The sequence below is a fragment of the Plasmodium vivax genome, chromosome 3, assembly GCF_000002415.2.
Source record: "Plasmodium vivax chromosome 3, whole genome shotgun sequence".
NCBI lineage: Eukaryota > Apicomplexa > Aconoidasida > Haemosporida > Plasmodiidae > Plasmodium > Plasmodium vivax.
In genome coordinates, this window is record NC_009908.2 from 581376 (window position 1) to 595790 (window position 14415).

Consider the following 14415-nt stretch of genomic DNA (forward strand, 5'->3'; position numbering starts at 1 on the left):
ATCATGCGCGCAAGACGAAAAAATAAAAAAGGGGACGGTCAGGTGAAGACCCATTTGTGGAGACCTCCAGGAGGGAAGACACCCCCAATTCGCCTGCGCCAGTTTTTTAGCGGCGCAAAGTAGGCTCAACGTAGATTGGGCGCACCGTATAGTAGCCACACCGTAGCGTAGCCACTCTGCGCACGAAAAGGGGTGCTTCCCGGCGCCTCTCCGCTCCGCGAAGACGCCTACTTCACTCCGTGACTACGCTACGCCGCCTCCTCCGAGGCGAACTGCACCACCGTGCTGAACTTGCTCTTGAGGAACTCGATGACCTTGGCCCTGTACAGCTGGCTGTCAATGGTGAGGTCCAGCAGATCCGACGCGAACCCACTTTGCTTCAAATCGATGAAGCTGATTTTGATGACCCTCTCTGTGTGGTGCCTCTTCCCCAAATTGGTGTAATCATCATAACGAGTCAACGGCATGATGTTTTTAAAAAAGACTTTCGTTTCATTCGTTTGGGTCATCTTGAGGGTGCAATTATTTTTGGTGAGGAATGCGAAGGGGAGCAAGTCGCTTTCGATGGGCAGCAGCGCTGAGTAGATCCACAGGGCCGGCAACGCGTCTCTAGTGTCCCTCCCCAGGTGCGCTTCATCCGTATGACGCGTTTCATCCGTATGACCCGCCTCACCCGTCTGACGCACCTCACCCGCCTTATTCACCGTTTCGCTTCTCCTCACGTAGAGGGCGTGCTCGTTAGGGTCCCACACGAACTGGTTCCTCTCACCTTCCAGGGAGACGTATATCCCCTTGCGGTACGGGGGGATGATGTATCTCTTCTGGGTGTGCTCCAGGTTAAGCACGTGGGTCATGTCGTAAGCAACGGTCTGTTTGGCGGGCGCTGGGGGGAGCTGGGGCGGCCTGGGCGGACTGGCCGCACTGCCTTCCTCAAAGGGGGGAGACTCGCCAAACTGGGCAGCCTCGCCAAACGGGGAAGCCCCTCCAAATGAGGTAGACTCTCCAAACTGGGCAGACTCGCCAAGCTGGTCAACCTCGCCGGATTCTCTGGGCGCGGCCGCCTCACTTGGTCGCTCCTCCTGCTGCTCTTCCTCAACTGGCTGCCCCCCCTCCAGGAATTTTAGGTACATGTTCTGCATTTCGCTCAACTGAGCGTCTTCCCCTTCCCCTGCGTCTTCTTCTTTCACCGATGGGGTGATGCTCGCGTTGGGTTGGAAACGCCTCCTCTGGGGGGCTGCCTCTTGACTGGCTTGGGGGGAGGCCAAAAACCGCTCAGTGGCTTCATCATACTGGCACTGGGTAACGCCGCACCGCAGCTGCAGTACGTGCGCCCAGAAAAGGGGTTCGCTGAGCGAGGTGAAGATGGTGAAGGAGGTGCTGCTGACGAACCTGTTGGGCCGCCCCGGGCGGTGCCCCTGCGCGGTGGGCACGCTCAAGCTGGCAACATTGCTGCCGCCCTCTTCTGTGCCGCTAACCCCGCTATCGCCGCTAACCCCGCTAACCCCGCTATCACCGCTCACTCCCCCCCCCTCGTTGGGCTCCACGCGACTGAGCACCCGGAGGAAGTCCCCCCTGGAAACGAAAAACGTAGGCACGTAGTTATAGACCTTCCGGCTCTGGTTCATCGTCAGGCTGCACAGTGAAACGAGGAAGGGCATGCGGCTGCGCTGAATGGATGCGCCTCCTTGTGCCAGTGGGTGAGGGGCAAGCGAGTACTCAATTTCTATTTTATTAACCCTGTAGTGTCTTATGTTCCCTTTGATGAGGGTCATCACGTTTAGAGGGTTCACTTCTCCGGGGGAGCTTCCAACGACGTAGGGTCGGTAGCGGTTTGAGCGGCGAAGGGCGTCTACGTGGATCTCCAGAACCGCTGAGTACTTCCTGCTTCTGTTAAGGTAAAAGTTAAAGAGCACGTGCACGTTATATGGCTTCCCCGGAGTGCACGTCTCCAAGGGGGGGTGGTCCACTCCAGCCGCACTGAGCCCAGCGGAGGGACGCTGCTTCGATGTGATCCCCCGATTTGATGTGATCCCCTGAGTACTTCCCCCCTTTGCGCAGGCTGACCTGTAGAACGGGTTCGGGAGGAGACGCACATACAGATCGCTGACGACGACCGGCTGTGGGAACTCCACGGATCCCCTCGTGGAAAGCAAAAGGACATCCCCACTCTCGCGCACGTGTCTGCTCATCTGGTAGGTCCTCTCCCGGCTTTCCTCCAATCGGGGGTTCTTCAAGTCAAAAGATTTGAGTCGCTTGTAGCGCTGCGCGGGTTCTACCGTATCGCTGAGGATTTGTTCGTGCCAGTAGACTCTCCCCGCGTGGCCTACCGATTCGCCTGCTACACCTGCTTCACCTACCGCGTGCACTGCTTCTCCCCCCCCCAGCGCGCAGCAGCTCCACGCCCCCCGCAAGATCAAACTGGGCCTTACGCCGGAGTTCACGCAGCGCAGCTGGACGTTGTCGTGCACGTATCTCTCACTGTAGCACACGTCCACTTGGAAAATCAAATCTAGGAGAGCCTTCTTCTGGTAGTTCCTCACCACCATGACGTTGGTACTTACCCCATGGTAATCGGCATGCAATTTGAAGAGATTCTTCTTGTACTGATACGCTGCATGCACCTTTAGATTCTTTAAAGGGTTCGTAGAAACCATGCAGGTGGGTCCTTTGTTTCGGTTCTTCTTCGACCACTCCTTTTGAAGGAGACTACATGGGCGTTTTAAAACACCTTTCGTGAGGTTTGCTCCCCTCCCTGTCTGATTGCTCCAGGGTGGGTGGTGCCTTCCTCCTGCGGTGGTCCCACTAGGAGGTGTAATTGGGTCAAAAAAAAGGAAAACCTCTGAATGTTTAATGGAGCGGAAGAATGCACACGTGAAGGGGGGGTACTCGGGGTAGTTTTTCTCCTTCCCTTTAGACCGCTTTATAAAAGGGAAGCCACTCACTAGAGTCTTCTTCAGTACACTTGGGAGCAGGGACCCTACCCTACTTTGCCTTGTGCATATCCCCACCTTCACCTCCCTGTTGGTTTTTACCATCCCATTGTAGTTGCTCGTTTCGGGGGGTATCCTTAAGGTGCTTAGCAATTTGCTGATGGTGCTTGGGGTGACGTTGGTTTGCGGCGGGGACGTCCGATCGGTGGGTCCTCCATTTCCGGTGGGTGCTCCATCACTGGGGAGGTCCGCGACCGAGTTGATGCTGCCAACCCAGCCGCCGGCTTCACTAGCAGATGGAGCTGCGGCTACCCCCACTTTAGGGGATGCCGCGACTTCCTTTTTCCTGTTTTTCCCCTCGCCCAGTACGTCGGAGCCCTCCAAAAAGACGTAACTCGGGTGGGGATCCACGTCCCACGCCTGCATGAGGATTTTATTAAAATTTACCTCCTCAATGGCTAACGAAAGGGGAGACAGAAAAGACAAGTTCTTCGCGTCATTTAAATGTTCCCCGATGAACAGCCCCTTGAAGTTGTATTTGGTAGGACCCTCCCGGGATGCGAAGGCGTCTCCTAGTATACTCGTTCTTCGGTAATTAATAAAATGGGAGGGAGCTAGCTTCTTCGGGGTGCTCACCTGACGCTGCTTCGTCTTCGTAAGAGAGGCGAATACGTCCACCAGGAATTGGAAGCCCTTCTTCCAGACGCTCCCCCCGTCTGTCTCCTTCAAAGCTTCCCTCTCCCCCCTGAAGGGCTCCTCCGTTTGCCACTCCACTCCCGTTTGCCACTCCACTCCCATTGGCCACCCCACTCCAGTTGGCCCGTTTACCCCCCTTGCAGTTGCGTAAAAGGGGGAGGTGTGCAGATAGGTGTACTTCTCGTCGTCCTGTTCGGTGTAGGTGGCTTTTTTTTTTTCCCCCCTCCCCTTCCCCCTCCTATTGGCTGCCTGCTCTGCGGTGTCCTCTTCTTTCTCCTCACCGCCCCGTTCAGCCGGGCAGCCGAGGGCCCCCGCGCGGACCAGGTGGCAACTCGTGTCGGCCGAGCTGGAGCAGCTGGGGGAGGCCAGCCTTTTGCTAATCACGTTGTCGAACGAGGTGAAGGTGTTCTCCCCGATGCGCTCCACGAAGAAGTCCGTGAGCGACGGGTGGACCACCACGTTGGCGCCTCCGCGCTGCCAGAGGGCGAGGCACGCCGCGAGGGCGGCCGCTGTGCCCGGCGCCATTTTGCAGGAGTAGCAGTAGCGGTGTTAGCAGTAGCGCTGTTAGTGGCGTAGCGGCAGCGATAGCGGTGGTGGTAGCAGTGGGGCTCGCGCTCCGCCAGCAGTTCGGTTAGCGCCTCCAGCAGAGCCGTCGCTGCCCCCGACGGCGCCTCGCATGCTCCCCCTCCAGGCGCCTTCACCCCTCTGCTCCTCTCCCACGAGCGCTGACCCCCACGTCTACGTGTGTCGCGGAGATGCTGGCCATATAAGGGAAGCCCAAAAAGGTAAAAAAAAAAAAAAAACGGGCAACCACGTAGAATCGTGAAATGTATCCCTTCAGCGCAGGAGAATGCCCTTTTGGGATGGCTCGCGGGTGTTCCCGAAGTGTTCCCGTTGGGTTAGTGGCTGCGTCGACTGCATGGGTTGGTTCGTTGCACCGGATGGGTCGGCGCGTCGCACTGGAGCTTAGCGATGGTAAGGCGGTTTTTCCACGTGGCCTTTTTTTTTATTTCATTTTTTCGCTTCATTTTTTTCCCTTTTTTTTTCGCTTCACTTTTTCGCTTCACCCTTTATTGCCCCCCTTCTGCTGCGCGGCTGACCGGAACGAAATGCGGGGCGCCCCTGGAGGAAGCGCGTGCAGAACGCATGCAAAAGGGGGGAACAGAAGGGCATGCAAACGGGAGGCACAGAAGGGCATACACAAAGGCAACCACCCACACTGTTACCCTTTGGCATGGATCGATGACTCCATCAAAAGTGGGGCGAACGGAGAGCCTGCAGTGGGATGGATTACTCCCTACACAGGAGGGACGAGCCCCAGGTTGGGCCTCCCCCTTTGCGGGGGCTGCTTTACGAATGACTCTGTAAGGTAGGGGTGGGTGGATCCCTCAGTTCGGTCCCTTCGTCTGGAGGACTCCCTGATGTGAGACCATCTGATGGGACTTCCCCCACGTGGGTGTTCACTTGAGAGAGATGCCATTCGCTTGCTGTGCGGCGCAGCGGGTCGTCCGTCTACCACTCGGTGGAAGTGACATTAATAACGCGTGTGTGTTTTGGGGGGGTGACTATGGGTATGTAGGCATCCGCGCAGTTGTGCCCCCCTCCCAATTAAAGCAGAGCAGCGCCTCAAGGGAAATTTAAAAACGCCCAAACGGAAAAAAAAAAATAAAAAAAAGAAGAAGCGGGTAGGTGGATGAACAGATTGAAAGAGTAGCGAGCGATCGAGTACATACCTACTAGTAGTTGTAACCGCATGGGGGGAGAAAAAAACAGGGTGTGGCCATTTTGCGAAGGTGGGTGGGGGCACTGCCACTTCGCCGCATCGTCGCTTGGCCGCTTCGCCGCTCCCCCGCTTTGCCGCTCCCCGCTATATGTGCCCCATTTGGCGCGGGTGCTTCCACTGGTTGTAGACGAGGCAGAGGGCGACGCAGAGGGAAACGACCCCGATGGTGACGTAGAGCACGCCGAAGGACCAAGACTTCTCGTTGACGAAGACGGAGCCCTCGGCTATGATGAGGTACTTCTTCCCATGGAATTTCTTTACGGGAAAATTGTTTTTAATCTCTACATAAAAGGGCAAGGCCAATTCCTCATTAATTCTGGCATATCGCTTTCTAAACTCGGAGAGTGCAGCCGTCTTCATCCACACAACGAAATGAGAGTTTTCCACTCCGAATCCGTTTTTGTGATTCATGTTTAGGAGACTAACATAGTTTTGATTCATCAGCCAGAAATCCACATCTTCCTTATGGTCTTTCATTTGCTGTTCTGAAGGGTTTTTAAATTTGTTTAGATCACTATGCCAGGTGATTGCTTCCTTTGACTCATCAATTTCTATACGGTCGCTGTGTGTTTTGTGTTTATAAAGGGTAAATGTGTCGTTGAAGACGCTGCGTGCGACGAGTCCACAGGGGTGGAGCACCTTCCCCTCTTTGTTCTGCGTGATGGGGAAGCACTGCGCGAGGTCGTCTGGCCGGGTGTACACGGTGCCCTGCGGGGGGGAGGAGTGAGCAAGCCATCAACAAGAAGAGAACGTGCCGCAAGCAGAGCGGTAACGTGCTGCTAAGACGCCGCAAGCAGACTGCTAACATACGCTAGCCTACGCTCGCTCGTGACGCACCATCAACTGGCTGTGGGATTTCGAAATGAGGTACTTCTTATGGTTCTGGTAAAAGTTGTGCAGCTCGTAGTAGACGTAGGCGTGCCTGCGGAACGGCCTCGCGGGCCCCCGGCAGAAGGCCTCGCTGATTTCTATTCGGATGGGGTTATCCCCTGCACCTACGGCAGCACCTCCGTCCGCGCCCCCGTAGGGCACTCTGCACTCCTTTCTCGTGGCGGACAAGGCAATGAACAGCACCCCCAGCAGGATGAAAAGGACGGAGACACTTGTGTAGGCTATGATCAGTCCGATGGGAGTCCACGAGCGCTGCTTAGAATTCAATTCCTGCTGTTTGAACTTCTCCAGTAGGGATGTTCTTTTTTTTTTTTTTTTTTCTTGCGAATTTTGCCAGCTCGGGGGGTCCTCCTTCGTCTCCCCCAGGTTTAGGGATGAGGACCAGGTGCGCTGCCGCGGGGGGGCTACTCCCCCGTTGGGGGGGGAGCTCCTGGGTGGTGTGCCTGGATCATACTGAACGGATTTGCCTTGCTTGTCTGGTCTGCCTGCCGGGGAGGCCCCCCCCTCTTTGTCTCTGTCTCCCTGGCTGAGAGGTTCCTTCTGTTGGGGAGGGTCCGGCTCCTTCAGCGCGACTGATTTTGTGTTTTTCCCTCTCTCCCGGGTCCCATTTGGGCGGTTCATCATACGCAGTGGGTTTGTGGAGCGGCGCAACGGGTGGTGCGGTGGTGAGCGGAGAGAACGTGGAGGGGTGTCTCCTGATCACACCGCCGCTATCCCCGCCGCTCTCCCGCTAGGTGTTAAGCTCGTCTTTCGATCCCCCCCCAGGAGAAGCTGCTATGCTAAGCGGTGGATACGCACGTATGTCTGCTTGTACGTACGCATGTACGAGTGTGTTTTATTTTATTTTTTGGGGGACCCTACTTCGGGGGTACACCGGTTGCCCCTGAACAGAGTTGCGTTACGCGGGTGACCAGCTGTCGGTCTCGGCTAGTCGCAGCCGCAGCTGGCCCGTCTCGCCTCTCCCCAGCTGCGCGATCGCTTCACTTTTGCACGCACGCCGCGTTTCCCGTTCGCCGATCGCTTGGCCCCATTTTGGTGTGCCCTGCGCAGACGCTCCGCGTGCACGAGTTTGCGTTGCTCGTTCGGAAGGGAAGAAAGAAAAACAAAAAAACAAAAAAAATAAAAATAAACAGAACAAGCAAAACAAGCAAAACAAACAAAACATAAATGAAATGAAACAGAAGCAAGCACACGTGGGTGTGTACGTACACATGCGCAGTATGCAAAGTATAAACATCATGTAGGTACACACGTTCGCGTTGCACTTGCGCGGGGACGCCAGAGCGCCAACGGTCGGAGTGGGCAGCTCCTTTTTCCACGCGGGATGGACATGAGTGGTTGAGCTGCTCAAAGGAAAAAAAAAAAAAAGTAAAATGATGATGAGGTAAAATAAAACAAAATGAGGAAAACAAAAAAAAAAATAAATAAAACAAAGTTGTGGCAAACCAAATGGGGGCAAACTCCCCACAACGCGTGAGGGAAAAAACGGGGAGGCGTCCTCCAAAGGGGCCCTCGCACAAATGGAACATTAGCTTGCCTCCTAAAGGGGAGGCTCCCCGCATCGCCAAAAAAGGGGGAGGAGTCTCAACTGGGGTGGGCATAACGTACATCACCCTTGTGTATCCTCCCCTGGTAGAATGTACCACATAGGGAACACCCACCAATGAGATTGCCAGCCGAGCCACGTAGCAGAATTGGCCTTTCACCCGTGGGAATAAAGAGGGAAAGAAGAATAGGGGGACGATATGCTGCCTGGGGAATCGACATAACCACACTGCAAAGGGGCAGCCGCGCGTTCCGTTGCTACGCCGTTTCGTTTTCCGTTTCGCCTACCGCGATCATGCCAAAGTCGCTTGTTCAACTGGGGTGGGAAAAAAAAAAAAAAACTTTTCCTCTTTAATGCGATAGACGCTTCGTTTAAAATGGGGAGGGAGAAAGTTCCTTTTTGGACCACGGCTGGTTCTTTTTTTTCTTTGCGCGGAGTGGGTGTCCACGCTTTCGGTTCGGTCGCGGGGAGGAAAAAGGAAAGGAAGGGGAAAAAAAAGGGAATAAAGGGCCTCACTCCGCGCAGCACATGGGGTAAACACACATGGGGTACGCACACGTGGGGCCTGCACACATGGGGTATAAACACACGGAGCATGACGCGCGCTTCGCTCGGCTACGCTTCGTCCGCTCACTTGAGCAGAATGCCGTCGAACTTGGTCTGGAACCACTTCATCGCCTCGTCCTTGGTCACCTTGTGCGTCTTGGAGATGGTGGATCGCTTTCTCCTTCTGCGGGTGACTCGGTAGCCGGGTCTCGACAGATGCACGTAGAAATCCATTCCGTAGATACCAGTGGAGGGGTCATACTTAATGCCCAGGTCTATGTGTTCCTGAATACCAAAACCAAAATTCCCAGTCTCAGAAAAATTTTTCCTCCTCAATTCGTACTCCTTCACCTTGAGTCCCTTCTCCAAAATTTCCAACGCCTTCTTGCCTCTGACGGTTACGAAGCAAGAAATCTTTTCGTTCCTCCTGACTCCAAAGGATCTGATGGTGAATCTGCATTTTCCGAAGATGGGCTTCTGCTCCGTTAGTTGCTCGAGCACTCTGGCTGCTCTGGTGAGCCTGTCACCTGACTGGGGGGGGGAAGCGGAAGTGGTGAGCGGGGGTCCTAAGCGGGGGTCCTAAGCGGGGGTGCTGAGCGGGGGTGCTGAGCGGACGTGATGAGCGGAAGAGTCGCCCGCATCTTTCCGCCGCTCTCACTTCGCCCCTCTCGCTTCGCCGCTCTCTCCTCTCTCCTCTGTGGCTATGCCTATGCCTACCTCGCCGACGCAAATGTTGAGGACCAACTTGTTGACCTTAATCTCCCGCATGACGTTATCCTCCTTCTTTTCCATTTTGGGTGCCTCGTCGAAGGGTGCCTCTTAAGGGGGGGGTTTCGGAGGGTCAGCGGGTTAGCGGTTGGCTGGTTATCTGGTTAGCCGCTTAACTGCTTTGCTTTTTGTGCCCTTCCTTCAGAGCAAGAGAGGAAAAGCTCCCAACTGGGGTACTGCTGTCGTTGCCGCTGACCGATTGAGGTGGAGGGTACTTCGTTGCTTCCTTTCCTCTGTGCGCGGATCCGCAGCCTGGTGATCACTGCTCTGCTCACTTGGACGAGAGATGCTACTCTTTCGCTTTTCCCCCTTCGGAATGAAAAAAGGAAAAGAAAAAAAAAAGCGGCCTTTATCGAATGCCCTCGGTGAGCAGCTCCTTTGGTTCACGTGGAAATGGGAGAAGATAAAACAGAAAGAACGCAGCGGGGGGGGAAAAAAAAATAATAAAGAAAAGGAACAAACGTGACGAAGCGTGTTTGTTTTTTTTTTTTTTACTTTCTCGTGGCGAGAAGGAACACGCTGATCGTTCGGGTCAACCCATTTGCATTTCTCTTTTTTTAATGTTTTTTTTTTTTTTTCAATTTTTTTGCCCGTCGGTCGAGCCTTCGCGTTTTATTTTAATTACGCCAGGGAAACGGGGTGACAGTGAACAGAAGCAACATGGCACGATGGGCGATGCGCTATGCGAGATCTGCGAAGCATACGAGGCGTATCGCCCAACGGGGGCAACCGCCCCCGATGAGAGAAGCATGGGGAGGGTCAACCTGGCGACGCCCCTCCCTTGGGAAGAGCAAGAAAAAAACCTCACCTTTAGTGTCCCTTCGCCCAAAGGGGAATAATCCAAAGGGAGCACCGCCAATTAGCAGTGGGTGCGACGCCGCTTACCAGTTGGGGCGAAGCAGGGGTGGCACTGGACCCCTCCCCCCCTTCACACATGGGGTGGTTGCGCTTCCGCTAGGCAGTAGGGGTCGGCCTGCACCGTCGCCAAGTTGACCGACCAGTGTATATAAAACGATATACCATTTTGCAATGCGCCTTTTTTCCGCGCGTGGTCAAGGGAGGGACCCACGTAGAGGAAGAAGGGGCATGAATGGGTAGAATATGATGGGATGAGGTAAAGCTGCATCCCGCTTAATAGTTCCTTTCACTTTCACCTTTTCTCCTCCGCTTAAACATATTGGCAAAACGAAGAGAAGGAGAAAATGAAATGCCGAGGGGGAAGAACGCGCTGGGAGCAATTTGGTGGGTAGAGGGGTTTGCAGGGGCACTTCCCCCCTCTAAATTGTAACGCACCGGTGAGTGACCTTCATATGAGGGGAATCGCAATCTGTTTCGCCCCCCCCTTTGAGGCATATCCTTCTTCATAGTTTTATATGCTTACACCCGCTGCCAACGTTTGTGGCGTTTTCTTTTTTCTTCTCCTCTGAAGTGGCGGATAAGAGGGGCGAAGCCTATCGCGGCAGGGTAAACCCCCAAGGGATGGAGCGATGAGCCATCTGAAGGGGGAAAAAAAAAAAAAAAAAAGCGCCGTGCCAAGTGCCAATTGCGCGGAACAGTTCGGGCGGCCTGTAGTGAGCGTATCTCCACTGCCCTGTGCGTAAAACAATACGGGTGACAGTCCCCCGTGAGCCGCGTATGCCCCTGCGCTTGGCACTAATAATGGGGGAACGCCCCAAAAGAGAAAAGCAAAGGAGCGCTTTTCTGCCGGAAAAAAAAAAAAAACACCAAGCAGTATTGCAAAAGGAAAAAAAAAAAAAAACACCAAACGGTGAAGTGACCAAATGACGAAGTGATCAACTGACCAAATGACCAACCGATCAACTGACCAAATGACCAACCGATCAACTGCCAAACGTACGACGCAAAAAAGGGAAGAAGCAAAGCAGAGCAAAGCAAATTAATTTATTAAACCAAATCGTTAAAGCGAAACAGCCAGCTGGGCCTACCGCCTTTCCCGTCGAATCATCCCAGTTTTACCACTCCACGTGGAACTCGCTTTTTTTTCTTTCCTTCCTTTTTTTTCTTTTTTTTTCTTTTTTTTCCCCTGTTACGCAACTCAAACCATGGATAAGATGTTGCCCCACCACAAGTACAGCTACATCCCCAAGCAAAACAAGAAGCTCATTTATGAGTACTTGTTCAAAGGTAGGCGCGGCAAACGAGCGGTTAATAAGCGGTCAATGAGCGGTCAAGCAGGGCGGCCACGCTGGGCACTTCCCGGTCATTCTTGTATGCCACTGCCCCGTCACCACTGCGGCGTTCACCACTGCCCCGTCACCACTGCGGCGTTCACCACTGCCCCTTCCACTTCTCCGCAGAGGGAGTCATCGTCGTGGAGAAGGACGCCAAGGTCCCGCGACACCCCCACCTGAATATCCCCAACCTCCACATCATGATGACGCTCAAGTCCCTCAAGAGCAGGAACTACGTCGACGAGAAGTACAATTGGAAGCACCAGTATTTTATATTAAATAACGAGGGTAGGCCGAGCGAGGAGTGCAGCGGAGTGAAGTTGGCGCGCGTTATCTGCGTGTTTCGCATCACCCTTTTGTTCCGCCTCACCCTTTGCTACGATTCTTCATTGTAGCTGCTTCCCCATCACCAACGTGTCGCTCCCCCCTCACAAATGGTCACTTGGCCGCTTCCCCCCCCCCCCCTCTGCAGGCATCGAATACCTAAGGGAGTTCCTGCACCTGCCGCCGTCCATCTTCCCAGCCACCCTCTCGAAGAAGGTGGTCAACCGGGCGCCCAAAATGGAAGAGGAGTTTTCCAGAGAGCTGAGGCAACCCATGGGAAGGGGTCGCTCCTACGACAAGAGGGCCTTCGAGTAGGCGGTTTTGCGGCCTGCACTCGCGCGAAGTGGATTGGCATCGAGTGTACCGGCATGAAGTGGATCAGCATGAAGTGTAACACCGTGAAGTGTAACACCGTGAAGTGTACCACCGTGAAGTGCACCACCATGAAGTGCACCCACGTGGAGTGCACCACATAGGGGTTGCACCGCTCCCCCGTCTGTTTTTTTTTTTTTTTTTCTTTCCCTTAAGTTATGCCCCGCGTCAGAAACCGCGTGCCCACGGGGGGGACTCCCCTCCCCCCCCAAAGAGCATCACCATGCTTGATTTTTAAAAAAAAAAATTACAAAGAAGTTAAAAAATTACAAAGAAGTTAAAAAATTACAAAGTATGGTAAAAAATTACGAAGTAAAAAAAATATTTTTTTAAACCACGTGAGCGTACAAAGGCGCAGCGGCAGGAGCTGCGTCGGACGCAACAGAAGAAAGAGGCTTCTTTTTTGGGGTCCAAATGTGGAGGGTGCGTTTTGCCCAGGCTGCTCCCCCAGTGTGACAGTCGAAAAAAAGATGAGATAGTCATGTCTTTCCAAACCACATGGGAGAGGAGCCCATAATACAACAGGGATGTCCACATGTGGTGCCCCTCCCCACAGTGCTAACCGCTGCAGCGCTCCACTTCGCTTCGCTTCACTTCCGCTTCTTCTTCTTTTTCTTCCTGCGGGGCTGCGCCTCCTCGGCGGGAGCGCCATCCGCCGGGGGCGACTCCTGGGGAGTGAGGCGGCCGGCGAGGATGTCCTCGCGACGGCGCTTCCGCTGGAGGTACTTGCTAGTGATCATTCGGTTGATCTTAGAGTGGATGACCTGGTAGTTCGCCTCCTTCTTCTTTACATATTCTTTAAAGAAGGAAGGCGGTTGGATTTCATAAAATTTCATGAGGGCTTTTTTGGTTCTCTCAGAGAAGATCCGTCTCTCCTTTTTATAGGTGGCGTTTTGCGAAAGCAGATTCTGTTTGAGGCTGTTGTGGTTGAGTGCCTCTTGGTAGCTCCGGTCAAACTCACTCTGGTTATAGGAGGCAAAGGCATCCTTCGCTTGTTCATTTAACATAAAGTAGATGTAATCTGGTTTGATCCCTTCGAGAAAGTCCCTATTTTTAAGCTTCCTCATAATGGATTCTAATTTTAGGAGAGCATAGTCCCGATTGAGTGTACCAGGGCGCTTTTCTACATTTAAGAAATTGAAGAACATTTTAAGAATGGCTGGGTGGACCCCCTGGTTGCTTATCTCTCTGTTGACTCGTATCATGACGATCGGCATGGTGGTCTCATCTGCTTGTAAAATCTTATGCACACGCTCATGATCGTTTTCTGGCGTTTCAGGGGATACCTCCTTCAAATTGCGCACCGCTATCCACTGCTGCCACAGGAGTTCCTTCTCATACAAAAAGACGTCCGTGTATGAGGGCATTAGAAACTTCCTTTTGTATTCTAGCCTATAGCACAGCTCGTCGAATGTTATTTCCGCTTGGTTTTTAAAAAGAGAGTCGATTAGCAGTCTCGGCGTTAGCGAGTGAGAGCATAGGTTCTTAAACGGGTCTCCCAACCTCCCAATTAGTTTTAATAATTCGTATTTTATGGGGTCTATTAGACCGAAGGGTAACTCCATTCCGTTTAGGAACTGTCCTTTCACTCTCCCCTTGAGCAACATGAAAGGCTCCCTCTGTATACTCTGCGCTGGTACTGGTAGCGATGTGTATGGGTAGCCTTCCAGCAGATCCTCAATCAGTTTGTATTTCGCAGAACTTTTAAATTCCACACTTTTGCCTATTTTTCTTTTCACATTTTCTTCCTTTTTTTTTTTGTTCACCACAATTTTGGTCTTCAGTTGGTTGGCTTTCTTCTGTGCGGGTTTGGACACGAACAGTCGCCAGGCCCGCGCCGCTGCCCCTTCGCCTGCCCCCTCGCCTGCCCCTTTGCCTGCCCCCTCGGGGGGGGCGAAGCACGCGCAGTGGTGCATGCGGCCGAGCAGTAGGGCCAGCGCGCCGCCGAGGAGCAGCGCGGAGCGGCAATAGAACAGGGTGTGTAGCAGCAGCAGAAGCGGGTGCTTCGCCGCGCCTCCATGTGGCGGACGCTCCTCCCGCGCGTCCCTCGGGCATGCGCCAGCCCTGCGCCGCGGCATCATTCGGCTTCGCCCAGGGGGGTGAGCGGCGCCATGGGAAGGAAGGGGAAAAAGGGAGAAGAAAAGGGGGGGAAAAAAGGGAGAAGAAAAGGGGGGGAAATGGGGAAAAAAAGGGGCAAACAAATCGGCAAAAAATCGTCAAACAAATCGGCAGAAAATCGTCAAACGAATCGTCGGGGAGGCCGCAGCTGATCGAGCGGAAGAGGCCGGCTGGGTTGACTGGCTCGACTGGGCCGACCGCTCCGACTGGTCGCCAAATAATGCAACCCCGTTGGGTTTCCTTCTTTCT

General features: G+C 53.9%; 5 protein-coding genes across 5 annotated transcripts; 1 reads left to right on the forward strand and 4 right to left on the reverse strand.

The window, feature by feature from the left end:
- Positions 1 to 248: 248 nt before the first annotated feature.
- PVX_096350 (hypothetical protein, conserved) lies at positions 249 to 4151 on the reverse strand (the record flags this gene model as incomplete). Its single annotated transcript, XM_001612774.1, has 1 exon — positions 249 to 4151. One exon carries the CDS (start codon positions 4149 to 4151, stop codon positions 249 to 251), a length of 3903 nt encoding a protein of 1300 aa, XP_001612824.1.
- Positions 4152 to 5493: 1342 nt separating this feature from the next.
- Positions 5494 to 7384, reverse strand: PVX_096345 (hypothetical protein, conserved; the record flags this gene model as incomplete). The annotated part of the gene is made up of 2 exons (XM_001612773.1): positions 6247 to 7384; positions 5494 to 6117 (listed from the first exon to the last, which is right to left on the reverse strand). Exons 1-2 carry the CDS (start codon positions 6922 to 6924, stop codon positions 5494 to 5496), a joined length of 1302 nt encoding a protein of 433 aa, XP_001612823.1. The 5' UTR covers positions 6925 to 7384.
- An 807-nt stretch (positions 7385 to 8191) lies between these two features.
- On the reverse strand, positions 8192 to 9737 carry PVX_096340 (60S ribosomal protein L11, putative). Its single transcript, XM_001612772.1, has 2 exons — positions 9110 to 9737; positions 8192 to 8923 (listed from the first exon to the last, which is right to left on the reverse strand). The coding sequence occupies exons 1-2, from the start codon at positions 9182 to 9184 to the stop codon at positions 8477 to 8479; spliced, it is 522 nt and encodes a 173-aa protein (XP_001612822.1). The 5' UTR covers positions 9185 to 9737; the 3' UTR covers positions 8192 to 8476.
- Positions 9738 to 10883: 1146 nt separating this feature from the next.
- On the forward strand, positions 10884 to 12248 carry PVX_096335 (40S ribosomal protein S10, putative). The gene is made up of 3 exons (XM_001612771.1): positions 10884 to 11305; positions 11479 to 11640; positions 11825 to 12248. The coding sequence occupies exons 1-3, from the start codon at positions 11224 to 11226 to the stop codon at positions 11989 to 11991; spliced, it is 411 nt and encodes a 136-aa protein (XP_001612821.1). The 5' UTR covers positions 10884 to 11223; the 3' UTR covers positions 11992 to 12248.
- Positions 12249 to 12638: 390 nt separating this feature from the next.
- On the reverse strand, positions 12639 to 13964 carry PVX_096330 (hypothetical protein, conserved; the record flags this gene model as incomplete). The annotated part of the gene is made up of 1 exon (XM_001612770.1): positions 12639 to 13964. The coding sequence occupies one exon, from the start codon at positions 13962 to 13964 to the stop codon at positions 12639 to 12641; it is 1326 nt and encodes a 441-aa protein (XP_001612820.1).
- Between the last annotated feature and the right edge of the window lie 451 nt (positions 13965 to 14415).

Excerpts from the sequence above, each read along its gene's own strand:
- PVX_096340 (XM_001612772.1), bottom strand. The coding sequence starts at position 9,184 with ATGGAAAAGAAGGAGGATAACGTCATGCGGGAGATTAAGGTCAACAAG. Across the intron at positions 8,924-9,109 it reads TCAACATTTGCGTCGGCGAG|TCAGGTGACAGGCTCACCAG; the intron begins GTAGGCATAGGC and ends TCCCCCCCCCAG.
- PVX_096335 (XM_001612771.1), top strand. The coding sequence starts at position 11,224 with ATGGATAAGATGTTGCCCCACCACAAGTACAGCTACATCCCCAAGCAA. Across the intron at positions 11,306-11,478 it reads TTATGAGTACTTGTTCAAAG|AGGGAGTCATCGTCGTGGAG; the intron begins GTAGGCGCGGCA and ends ACTTCTCCGCAG. Across the intron at positions 11,641-11,824 it reads TTTTATATTAAATAACGAGG|GCATCGAATACCTAAGGGAG; the intron begins GTAGGCCGAGCG and ends CCCCCTCTGCAG.